General features: G+C 45.7%; 1 protein-coding gene across 2 annotated transcripts in view; it reads left to right on the forward strand.

Annotated features, from left to right (window-relative positions):
* LOC121548463 (copine-7) overlaps nt 1-12636 on the forward strand; it is a 51470-nt gene that overhangs the window by 34888 nt on the left and 3946 nt on the right. For both annotated transcript variants that reach the window (XM_041859882.2, XM_041859883.2), the window contains exons 11-14: nt 630-763; nt 9876-9930; nt 11033-11084; nt 11462-11595. In XM_041859882.2, coding sequence (XP_041715816.1) covers nt 630-763; nt 9876-9930; nt 11033-11084; nt 11462-11595 — 375 coding nt within the window. The remainder of the gene's footprint in view (nt 1-629; nt 764-9875; nt 9931-11032; nt 11085-11461; nt 11596-12636) is intronic.

Genomic DNA, 12636 nt, shown 5'->3' on the forward strand with positions numbered 1-12636 from the left:
TAATGCACTAATGATTTTAAAAAAAATACCTGCAGAATATTTGTTTGATCATTTCCCTTGTTGAGAAGTTCTGCAGTTCTCCCTGTGCTCGTATCTTTAGCACTGCTGACGTCAAAGAAGTGAAATATCTATGTCCTTTGCCACTCCTTCTTACATGCCCTCAATGTATCCTGCACATATGTTGGTCGTATAAATTGCTCTGAGAACATCTGTTCAATGACTGGACATTAAAATGGAAATTTAACAGACGGCTTCAGCAATGTTCATTTACATATCTTAGATATCTTAGTTTTCACCATATATTATACAGATTCATTTGCGTAAGCAGTTATACAATTATGCTTGAGGACATGAAAGCGATGATGTTACAGTATTTAAGACTTTATGAGGCTGCTCCCGGGTTGCAAAGTCAAGTCACTCAATGACGCAGGCTCTAGACACTTACACAATGGAAGTCAGTTGACATGTCATAATCTTCCTCTATAGAAACACAAGTTTGACAGAGAACTGTACAGAATAGCCTGCTTCAACACAACCTGCATTGACAGGTAGACCCTAGGTCTAGTGTTTATGGTGTTTGGTTTTACTTGCAATGTTTAGTGTCTTCTATGAATCTGTCATTGCTCTAGGTGGCCATTGACTTCACGGCCTCCAACGGAGACCCTCGGAACAGCTGCTCCCTACACTACATCAACCCGTACCAGCCCAACGAGTATCTGAAGGCTTTGATAGCAGTGGGGGAGATCTGTCAGGATTATGACAGGTTAGTCAGCACCACGGCTCTCTGCCCAGCCTTAGCCGGATCTCTATCCTGTGGGGCTGCTCTCTGTATGTCTACCAATGGGAAATTGAACTTTTTACATTTGGTAGATGTCTCATAATGTACCGAGCCAGTGGCTCTACTTCATCTAATTCCAAGCCATGAGGATGTAATGGAAATTGTGGAATAGAATTCTGAGGATTCTTTCTACTACTCACTGAAGCATGAGTTGGAAAATGAATGATAGAGTTGAACAATTATTACAATGATAAGGCCTTGATTCAATCAGATCGAGTGATAACTCACCTTGTTTTGGCGGTGTTGAAGGTGTAACTGCGGTTTCAGCTGGCAAATAAGTGAGTGGCTGTTCTTGTGTGTTAAAAATCACTCCCTTCCTATTATCCTTACCGCGTTAGAAGTTCAAAACGGCGATAGAAAGGGTGCATGTTTTCATGTTAATTTGGATTGGGATAGGCTATCAGTCTAATGGGGGTGTAGACAATATAACATCACGCATTCGAGTGTCTGAACTTGTAATGCGGCTGCATGGGATTTGTCAGATATAAAGTCGGGTGTGGTTTTGCTGCATCCAATGGCAGTGTCCGAGATAAGGTAAGGAGCAGCTCTAATGTAGTTCCACCTCTGACACCGCCAAAACAACCGCTATGCGGATGTCGGCTAGCATGGATCTGATAGAATCTAACCCTAAGTCAGCCACTTGATGTCATACATTTCCTCCATGAAATCTAAGACTTCTGCCAGATAATACGAAACTGCAAAAAAATTAAAAAACATCCCAAAAAATAGAAACAGTAATTTTCACGCATTAATTAAATTATGGTCCATCTGCAATTCTCATGCCCACTGCCAACAGGAGGAAATTAGAGCAAACAAATTGCTTTACACAGACATTAGCAATGCATGAGGAGGCCCTGGGGAAATCTCAGATGAAGTTGCTTGGAGGCAGAATCAGTGTTTGAGATGAGGCTGGTCTGCTTAGATTTACTGCTGCTGCTGCTTTCTGCTGCTGTTGTTGGAATGGACACAGCAGGTTTTGTTCCACCCGTGGCAGCGGATGCAGCATGTCCTCTGTCCTGTGGTGCTCACTGCACCCTGTGATATCCTATTCTGTCTTTGAGCCTGGCAAAGACTGCCTGTGCCTGACGGAGCAGCCAAATCCCCCTCCATGGCTGGCAGGGGATCATTAACCCGATCCAGAGGAGAGGACACCCAACCTAGCGCAGTGTCACAGCAGCATGGGCGGAGGCAGGGAGGGACAGTAGCAGGATGGGCAGAGGCAGGGGTAGGGAGGGACAGAGGAAAGTGCAGAGGAGAGGCAACAGCAGAGCCATGGGCAGCAGTGGAGAGAAGGCAGAAGAAGGATGCACAGGGCTCTCAAGGGTTTGGGGAGATAATGGTTTCAATGGCTGGGGAGAGTTGGAGCGACAGGCTGTATATTATAATTTGTGTGTGTGTCACATTACTTTCTGTATATAGTATTTGTTAAGGATATGGAATTGACTGGTATTATATTATAGTTACATTCCTCATTTCTAAATCACTAATTCAATATTTATTATCGGAGGCAGTCTTGTCAGACACTGGTTAATTAGTAACTAATTATTTTGAATTTGGTCTATTTTTGAGGAAAGATCATCTTGTCTGTTGGCACAGAGCCAAATTAGGATTTACACTGTGAATCATGCCAGTGTTGGCTCCTCCTGTTGAAGGTGTGGAGAACGCTGGCTGCCTAATTAAAGAATACAAGAGATAACTCTAGAACAGCAGAAGACGTGTTGGAGAGACACAAACTCTAGCTACCTGGAAAAGAGATGTGTAGGTAGCTAACTCAGTTTGGTGTTGGGTGTCACGTACATGCCTTTAGGTGATGCGCCTACGTTACGTATTGTGGGTTATTTCTTCCCACATCAGGCTGTTATTAAGGTGCACAACGTGGGCTTGCAGGCCTCTTGTGGTGAATATCAGGTGATGTGTGATCACATTTACAGAGTAGCAGCTGGATTAGGAGCCGGGCACCTTTTGCTCTGAGTGGGAAGTGGCTGCGTTCTCCTACTGAGAGGGGAACGGGGCTCAGTGAAGACCCCCGCCTGCAAGATCCGCTCTCACATCATGTCACGTGGAAGTGAAAAAGAGGTGCCACCGTGGAGCCCACACGTTGGTGCCATCCTCATTAACAGGCCTGGGAACAGCATCACATCTGGCTCTCCCACTCTCCTTACTGGTGTCACGTTGAAATATGTCTGTCTACCGGTTTGGCAGTCCTCCAGAGCATGGCAGTCTGAAACATAATTAGTTCTCTACTTGGGACTTATCACTTAGTATACACATGTACTGCTTAAGAAAACACTTTAGGAAACTAGACACAGAGGTAGACCACTACGCCACACACACTGAACCAACATGTAGGTTGGGGCGGCAGGTAGCTTAGTAGTTAAGAGCGTTGTGCCAGTAACCGAAAGGTCGCTGGTTCTAATCCCCAAGCCGACTAGGTGGAAACTCTGTCAATGTGCCCTTGAGCAAGGCACTTAACCCTAATTGCTCCTGTAAGTCGCTCTGGATAAGAGCGTCTGCTAAATGACTAAAAATGTAAAATGTCAATGTTGTGATGTTTAATCCAGGCTCAATTGGAAAAAGCATGAGAATCCTAAAACGTTGAGCACAATCAAAGAGAATATGTATGTAACTTCACAGAAAGGCCACTTCCCAGAGAATGTCTACTTTATCTGAGGAAACCATAGACAGACTTGAAAGCCAGTTTCTTTCACTCTCTGTCTGTGCTCGGTACCTGTGGCACCTCTACATTTTCTCAAACACCAGGTTCTATTCCCACAAAGTATTAAAAGCACTCACTGATAGAACAGAGAACCGCCAAGCATCAGAACTAAGTATTAGTAGCTCCAGTGGAAGCATTTGTACAGCCTCTTCTCTTGATACATCAGGAGCTTTGGAACATATTGACTGCATTTGCGTCAGAGGAGAAAAGTAAGATAAATCGCTGAGGCAACATTGAGAAGTTGTTTCAGGTCGATCTCGCTGTTATGTTAAAATTAAAAGTCTGATGTATTGTAATGAGCTTTCTGTTTTGACAAAACACCACGGACTAGATAGAACAGAAAGATACGAGACAAATAAACAAGAAGCACCAACAGCAATATGTAAAAGATAGCTATTCAAGGCAGAGATATCAGACATCAGTGGTTGAGTGGTTTGAATTGTATTAGAGAACTTGAAACTGGCTTCTCCGTATGTTGAAGGCCCATTTCTCATTCGCCCATGGTGATGGATCTCCCTTGCATTACAGACAATAATTAACAAACCTGACCCTGCATGCAGTTTATTCACTCATTTCTAATTAATTGCTGTCTGTCACGCCCTGACTCAGGGGACTCTTACAGTGGGGAAAAAAAGTATTTAGTCAGCCACCAATTGTGCAAGTTCTCCCACTTAAAAAGATGAGAGAGGCCTGTAATTTTCATCATAGGTACACGTCAACTATGACAGACAAATTGAGAAAAAAAATTCAAGAAAATCCCATTGTAGGATTTTTAATGAATTTATTTGCAAATTATGGTGGAAAATAAGTATTTGGTCACCTACAAACAAGCAAGATTTCTGGCTCTCACAGACCTGTAACTTCCTCTTTAAGAGGCTCCTCTGTCCTCCACTCGTTACCTGTATTAATGGCACCTGTTTGAACTTGTTATCAGTATAAAAGACACCTGTCCACAACCTCAAACAGTCACACTCCAAACTCCACAATGGCCAAGACCAAAGAGCTGTCAAAGGACACCAAAAACAAAATTGTAGACCTGCACCAGGCTGGGAAGACTGAATATGCAATAGGTAAGCAGCTTGGTTTGAAGAAATCAACTGTGGGAGCAATTATTAGGAAATGGAAGACATACAAGACCACTGATAATCTCCCTCGATCTGGGGCTCCACGCAAGATCTCACCCTGTGGGGTCAAAATGATCACAAGAACGGTGAGCAAAAATCCCAGAACCACACGGGGGGACCTAGTGAATGACCTGCAGAGAGCTGGGACCAAAGTAACAAAGCCTACCATCAGTAACACACTACGCCGCCAGGGACTCAAATCCTGCAGTGCAGACGTGTCCCCCTGCTTAAGCCAGTACATGTCCAGGCCCGTCTGAAGTGCATTTGGATGATCCAGAAGAGGATTGGGAGAATGTCATATGGTCAGATGAAACCAAAATATAACTTTTTGGTAAAAACTCAACTTGTCGTGTTTGGAGGACAAAGAATGCTGAGTTGCATCCAAAGAACACCATACCTACTGTGAAGCATGGGGGTGGAAACATCATGCTTTGGGGCTGTTTTTCTGCAAAGGGACCAGGACGACTGATCCGTGTAAAGGAAAGAATGAATGGGGCCATGTATCGTGAGATTTTGAGTGAAAACCTCCTTCCATCAGCAAGGGCATTGAAGATGAAACGTGGCTGGGTCTTTCAGCATGACAATGATCCCAAACACAACGCCCGGGCAACAAAGGAGTGGCTTCGTAAGAAGCATTTCAAGGTCCTGGAGTGGCCTAGCCAGTCTCCAGATCTCAACCCCATAGAAAATCTTTGGAGGGAGTTGAAAGTCTGTGTTGCCCAGCGACAGCCCCAAAACATCACTGCTCTAGAGGAGATCTGCATGGAGGAATGGGCCAAAATACCAGCAACAGTGTGTGAAAACCTTGTGAAGACTTACAGAAAACGTTTGACCTGTGTCATTGCCAACAAAGGGTATATAACAAAGTATTGAGAAACTTTTGTTATTGACCAAATACTTATTTTCCACCATCATTTGCCAATAAATTCATTAAAAATCCTACAATGTGATTTTCTGGAATTTTTTATCTCATTTTGTCTGTCATAGTTGACGTGTACCTATGATGAAAATTACAGGCCTCTCTCATCTTTTTAAGTGGGAGAACTTGCACAATTGGTGGCTGACTAAATACTTTTTTTCCCCACTGTATATGTTGAGTCAGGGTGTGTATATTCTTTGTTGTGTATGTGCTACGATCTAGTATGTATGGTTCTATGTTGGCCGGTGTGGTTCCCAATCAGAGGCAGCTGTCGTTCGTTGTCTCTGATTGGGGACCATACTTAGGCAGCCTATTGGCACTAGTGGGTTGTGGGATCTTGTTCCGTGTAAGGTATGTTGTTTGTGTCTACCTTGGACTTCACGTTTCATTTAGTTTGTTGTTTGGTCGTTGTGTTTATTCGTTATAATAAACATGTATGCATATCACGCTGCGCCTTGGTCCGTCCCGTCATTGAACGAACGTGACAGAAGATCCCACCAGACCTGGACCAAGCAATGTGCCGAGGAGGAGCAGAGAGGATGGACTTGGCAGGAGATAAGAGAGGATCTGGCATGAAAGATGGAGGCCCTGAAAGGGATCAGGGTGGAGAGGCAACCCCAATAAAATGTTGGGTGGGGGCACACGGTGTGGACGACGAGGCAGCAGGAGGCCGCGATAGGGCGGATCTGCTGGTTAGGAGAGGAGGCCACCAGATTACGGGGGCTATTGGTTCAGAGGGAGCAGGAGGTATTCGGTCAGAGGGAGGCGCTACAGGAGGCTAGAAGGGAGAAGGAAGGTGTAGAGGCACGGCGAGAGGAGCTGGTTAGGCAGCAGAAGGAGCAGGGGTTAATAAAGGAACCCAGTCCTGCTCCTCGCACCAAGAAAGTGGTGCGTGTCGCCAGTCCGGTCCGGCCCGTTCCTGCTCCCCGCACCAAGCCAGTGATGCGCGTCGCCAGCCCGGCCCGGCCTGTTCCTGCTCCCCGCACCAAGCCAGTGGTGCGCGTCGCCAGCCCGGCCCGGCCTGTTCCTGCTCCTCGCACCAAGCCAGTGGTGCGCGTCGCCAGCCCGGCCCGACCTGTTCCTGCTCCTCGCAGCAAGCCAGTGGTGCGCGTCGCCAGTCCGGCCCGGCCCGTTCCTGCCCCTCGCACCAAGCCAGTGGTGCGTGTTCCTAGTCAGGTCCGGCCCGTGCCTGCTCCTCGCACCAGACCAGTGGTGCGTTTGTCCAGTACGGCACGGCCCGTGCCCGTTCCACCGGTGCCTGGTCCGGGACCGGTCAGCTGCTCCACTCCGGAGCCAGAGGAGTCCGCTCCACCGGTGCCTGATCTAGTTCCGGTCAGCTGCGCCACTCCGGAGCCAGAGCAGTCCGGTCCACCGGTGCCTGATCTAGTTCCGGTCAGCTGCGCCACTCCGGAGCCAGAGCAGTCCGCTCCACCGGGGTCCAGTCCAGCTCCGGTTAGCGGCTCCACTCCGGAGCCAGAGCAGTCCGCTCCACCGTTGCCTGATCCAGCTCCGGTCAGCGGCTCCACTCCGGAGCCAGAGCAGTCCGCTCCACCGGTGCCAAGTCCAGCTCCGGTCAGCGGCTCCAGTCCAGACCATGACGTCAGCCCCTCTCCAGGTTCGGGGTCTCCCACACCAGGGTCCAGACAGGGCCTGGCGTATCGTGGGAGGAAGGAGAGGGGAAGTAGCGCGCCGAGGTCCAGACCAGACCAGGGGCGCAACAGGGAGGCGGAGAGTGAGAGGTCGTCACGCCCGAGCCGGGATCCGCCTCCGAGGCGGAATGCCCACCCGGCCCCTACCCTGTTATGTTTATGTTGTGCGGTCGGAGTCCGCACCTTTGGGGGGGGGGGTAATGTCACGCCCTGACTCAGGGGACTCTTATATGTTGAGTCAGGGTGTGTATATTCTTTGTTGTGTATGTGCTACGATCTAGTATGTATGGTTCTATGTTGGCCGGTGTGGTTCCCAATCAGAGGCAGCTGTCGTTCGTTGTCTCTGATTGGGGACCATACTTAGGCAGCCTATTGGCACTAGTGGGTTGTGGGATCTTGTTCCGTGTAAGGTATGTTGTTTGTGTCTACCTTGGACTTCACGTTTCGTTTAGTTTGTTGTTTGGTTGTTGTGTTTATTCGTTATAATAAACATGTATGCATATCACGCTGCGCCTTGGTCCGTCCCGTCCTTCAACGAACCTGACACTGTCAGAGAAAATGTGTTTTCGGTGCGTTGTGTTGCAGCCAATTTTGTTCTCGTACACCTCCGTTGCTCCTGCAGGTTATTCCTGTCCTTTCTCCTGTATAGCGCTGTCCTGTGGGATTCATTAAAAGCAGGATTAGCCATTTACAGCATCTCTGTAAATCTCCCCATGCAGGGTGGTGGTAGAGAGGAGGTCCACTTTCCCCTCTTTCTTCAGCTGAGGATGAAGGAGTTGAGGATTAAGGAGATTAAGGACCAAAGTCTTAATGGAGGGAACAAAAAGAGAGCATTTCTATAACTCACCTGGGGGCAGAGAGAGAGAAATCACGTCTGCTGCTTTCCTTAATTGATCCAAGCTTTTCTACCAGCTCTCTTTTCCATGGGTTGATAGAGAGATGGGGCCTTGAGTTTCTGTGCCTGGAGGGCTGTCTGAGCATCTTCCTCTAATCTGTGATAATGGACAGAACGGAGTCTGTGTCTGTGTGTGTCTGTGCGTGCCCTCGTGCGTTACTAGGCCTGCTAGAGCAATGCACTATGGTTTTGGGGATGACATTCCAGATGTGTTGTACTGGACATCCACAGAGCCCAATTTGAATTGAAAAAATAAATACCATTTTGATTAGCTTGCGTGTTAGACACTCCCCTGTCAGTCTTTATATAGAAAATAATGAGCAGCTATAAGCAAACTGTGAATATCGGGGATGGCAGCAGCCTTTGCACATTTGGAAAGCAGTTGCCTTGGTTGTGCGCACAGCTTCTCTCTTTCTCATGGCTGAGATGTTTCTGCTCATCTATAGGTGCCATGCTAGAGAGCGGCATCCTGAGAGAGTTTACCATCTCCTGAGACAAAGGAAGCCCAATTGAAGATTACTATGTTTAGCACAGAGTTGATCATTCTTAATTCCCAAGGGTGGAGGATGAGACCAGAAGGGTTTTATTATCTGTTTTTCCATTACTTTGCCTTTAATGTGCTGGAGAATGTATCTATCAGCCAGCAATGGGCAATTAAAGTTTAGAGTAAAGGGAAAGCTTTAGTTGTCTCTAATGAGGGCTTACAGCCAAATCTTCAATTGAATGCTTATTACTTCCTGCTTTAGTGTTCCCAGCCAATGTCATCACTCTCTCCCCTTCCTGCTGCAGTAAATAAATTAAAACAGCTCCTTTCAAATGTTGCTAACTGAAACCAAGATGTTATTATGGAGATGTTCATTCAGATTGTCACGGTGCTCGAGAATTCACTTTTTTTCTGCATGAAAGAAATGCCCTGATAGCAGAGACAAAATCATGTATTTAGGCACAAGTACTAATGTGATTGAAAATAAGCTAACACAGCCCAGCACACATGTTCACAGTGCCATGGATTGGAGAGTGATAGATACACATATTTCCTGTCAGAGAGAGAGCTGTAACTCACTAATCATTCCATATCACATTTTAATCCTGTTTTCTTTCAAACCCCTCTTTTTGCCATTGCACTATGAGGACTCGTGTTTTGTTTCTTGTCCTAGCTCGCACACTGCTCAGTGAGCCCCACAACTCACTGTGTCATCAGATGTACTGTATGTCTAGTGGTATTTCCCAGCAGGCATTGCTTCTGTCCTACTGTGTCTTACACTCTCATTCTCCCCCACTGTTCCTGCTTTCATTCCTCTAGTGCTGTGCTCTACTGCCCTCCTGACAAAGAGTAATGCATTCAATATGGCAGAGCATATTATACTACATCAGCTCATCAAATTAAAATGATACCGATAATGATGTGGAGAATACAACAATTGCGACAGCACAATTACCACTTAGTGCCGGAGAGTAACAGAATCTCACCCCATAGATGCAAAATGACAGCTGGCACATAGAAGCAATTCTTAAATTGTCATTTAATGAGTGTCCTAACTGGTTGAATTGTAAACAAGTCTTAAAAGGACGGATTTGCAGTGTAGTTTTTCATGAGTGGAAGAGATAAATTACAATAATGTTCTCGACAAGTATCGACAAGTATCTTCCATTTGATCAGTGACAGTGTATTCTCCATTGTAACAGCAACAACAGTTTTATTGTATGATTGATTTACTCTACTTTACATTTTAGTGACAAAAGATTTTCCGCCTTGGGATTTGGTGCCAGAATTCCACCCAATTATGAGGTGAGTGTTATCTTGTTTAGTTGTTATAATCTTTTCCCCCACTGCTTATTTTCCCTCCATCCTCCCTCCTCTTGGTATTTGCCCATGCCCTGAGTCTATATATTGAACGGGCTGATTGCCCTATTTCCTGACACCATTTGTCACTCTGTCAAAATCTCACATTTCAGATTCATAATTGAGTTTATTTTTATTCATCAGCCCCTTCTCTGGAAATGCCAACCTGTCCACGAGAAAATAACATGTTCTGAGGAAGTTAGAATAATTACAAGCGGGCAGTGTGGAGCAAGGTTCTTTGGTGTTGATGGCCACTTGTCAGAAGGTTTCAGGAGCGAGAGAGGGGCGTTTCTTTAAGCAGATTTGGCCTGGAGAACAGAGACCCGGCTGTTGTTTTAACTAGCACCCTGGGGAGAGGGTTTGAAGTGACACACACACACACACATCGCTTTCAGACACACAGACTGCTTCCAGAGATGGAGAGTCACATTACAGGCACACTGGAAGTACTGGCAGGTCAACAGACAGAGAAAATATAAAAGAAGGCTATCAGGATCTGCTTCTGTTCTGTTCTGTGCATTGGCTTATAAATAGTCTTGACTACTGTACGTTCTGTAATTATGGCTTAATGACATCTGTCTTGTCAAAGGTACACACATTGGACAGAAAATACTGTTGTTTTGATAGGATAGAAAAATGCCACGTCTGAACTATTTCTGTACCCCAGGCCGCTAAAATGCTAAAAATCCAAATCACTAAATTCAGCATTGTTGCAGTCACTTACAATAGACCAAGAGCCCAAAGCTGTTGTATTTACCCAAAATAGTAAAAGATGTCAAAAGGCTGTGTGTCTGTGGCTTTGTATAATAAGATAACTGGACCACTTCGTATCAGGAACAGGGTAATTCTCATACTCAAAGTAAGCTTTATGTGGACTTGTCATATACTTTCATTTATTCCAGCGCTACTCCAGACTTTCAAAAGATCGTAAAATGTGGACTGAAATAAATGTGTCCTTTGTATATCGAATGAGGCATAGGGATTTTGTGTCTACACTAATATTCCAGTACAACAATGTCTGACCTCGTTTTTTCCCCCCAACAAACAGGTGTCCCATGACTTTGCCATCAATTTCAACCCAGAGGACGATGAATGTGAAGGTAAGAGAGATGAAGCCTCCTCTGGGTACCTTATACTTCTGAACCTCTCAGCAGCTCTGCCCGACCCTCCATCAATCTCTACCGCTGACATTTTACAATGAAAAACGAGCATACTGGATAGCATGTGGAGCCTGAGAGTGCTTTTCCCGCTCTCAGAATCCATCTTTAATGAACACAGAGCCCTACAAATTCACATTTCCAGTAATACTTTGATCCCTAGTTATTTATGCTCCAGCCCACCTGTCTCCCTCCCTCCCTCCCTCGGTCCCTCAATGTGCTACTTCAAGGTGTGTACCCACAGTAGAACGTGTGTGTGTGTGTGTGTGTGTGTGTGTGTGTGTGTGTGTGTGTGTGTGTGTGTGTGCGTGTGTGATCAGAGATCCAGGGGGTGGTGGAGGCCTACCAGAACTGCCTGCCTAAGATCCAGCTGTACGGCCCCACCAACGTCACTCCCATAATCAGCAGGATAGCCAAGCTGTCAGCAGGAGAGGAGACCATCAAAGATGCCTCAGTAAGTGTCCTTTACTGCTGTAATGGAGCGATGTACAGTACAGGCCTGCATGATATGGATAAAAAAAAATTCTCCATAACTCTGATATCCCACCCATTGAGCCTCCCTGGATGAGCTGTCCCAGGCTCAGCTCAGCTTTTACACAATTAATACCAGTCAGCCAAGACAGACCATGTAGGTGTATGATTGAGTGTAGAAATGAAAAACGTGATAGTGATGTCATTCACTATTAAATGTGTTTGTCTACTTAAGTGATAATGCCCAAGAAGCCGGTGTTTGGAGGATATTGGCACGGTGTTGTTAGTCTCGGGCCAGCAAACCGTGCCAATATATCCTCCAAACACCGTATTTGAGGGAATTATCACTTTTATACAATGGGTTACCAACAAATTCAAATAATGATTGACATATTTCCATTAAAAGTTATTTTGATTAATTTATTCATACTATTTTGTCCTTTCACAAGATATAGTCCCGGCACAAATCTAGGATTGCTACCCAAGCCGGCTGGTTCGGTTGCCAGAGACACGACCCAGTCGTTAAGTCTTTTTATTCTATATCTATGGACGTTCATTCTAAATGTTCCGTTGTCATGCTGGCTGGCAACGTTCTTATCCCCTTATTGCTAGCTAGCCAACTTGGGCTAACACAGTCATATCAAACAGTGCAGCCAGAATAACAGAAAAGTAGCTGCATTTGTGTTTGTTTAAGCTCTTTTCTAGTGACATTGAGCTAATGATGAGCGATTTTGCCTGGCATAGAACATTTGGTCTCTCACCAGGACACTGTTTGGAGGAGCTAGCCAACGGCACAGCTAACACAATTACTTCAAACTGAAGCTCGAAAGACAGCAAACTAGCTGCATTTCGTTTCGTTTGACCTGTTTTTCTATGGACATTTCTTTGTGTATATATCCATCAAAATGATGCTGATTTATGATTTCAACTGGCTGAGAAAAGCTGCCTGCCTGTCTGTCTCGTCCTGACTCCCAAGTCCCAACACGTTGATTACTATCAGACAGCTGGAAATCAAATTTCAATA

Source organism: Coregonus clupeaformis, unplaced genomic scaffold (assembly GCF_020615455.1).
Source record: "Coregonus clupeaformis isolate EN_2021a unplaced genomic scaffold, ASM2061545v1 scaf0408, whole genome shotgun sequence".
In the NCBI taxonomy this organism is placed as follows: Eukaryota; Metazoa; Chordata; class Actinopteri; order Salmoniformes; family Salmonidae; genus Coregonus; species Coregonus clupeaformis.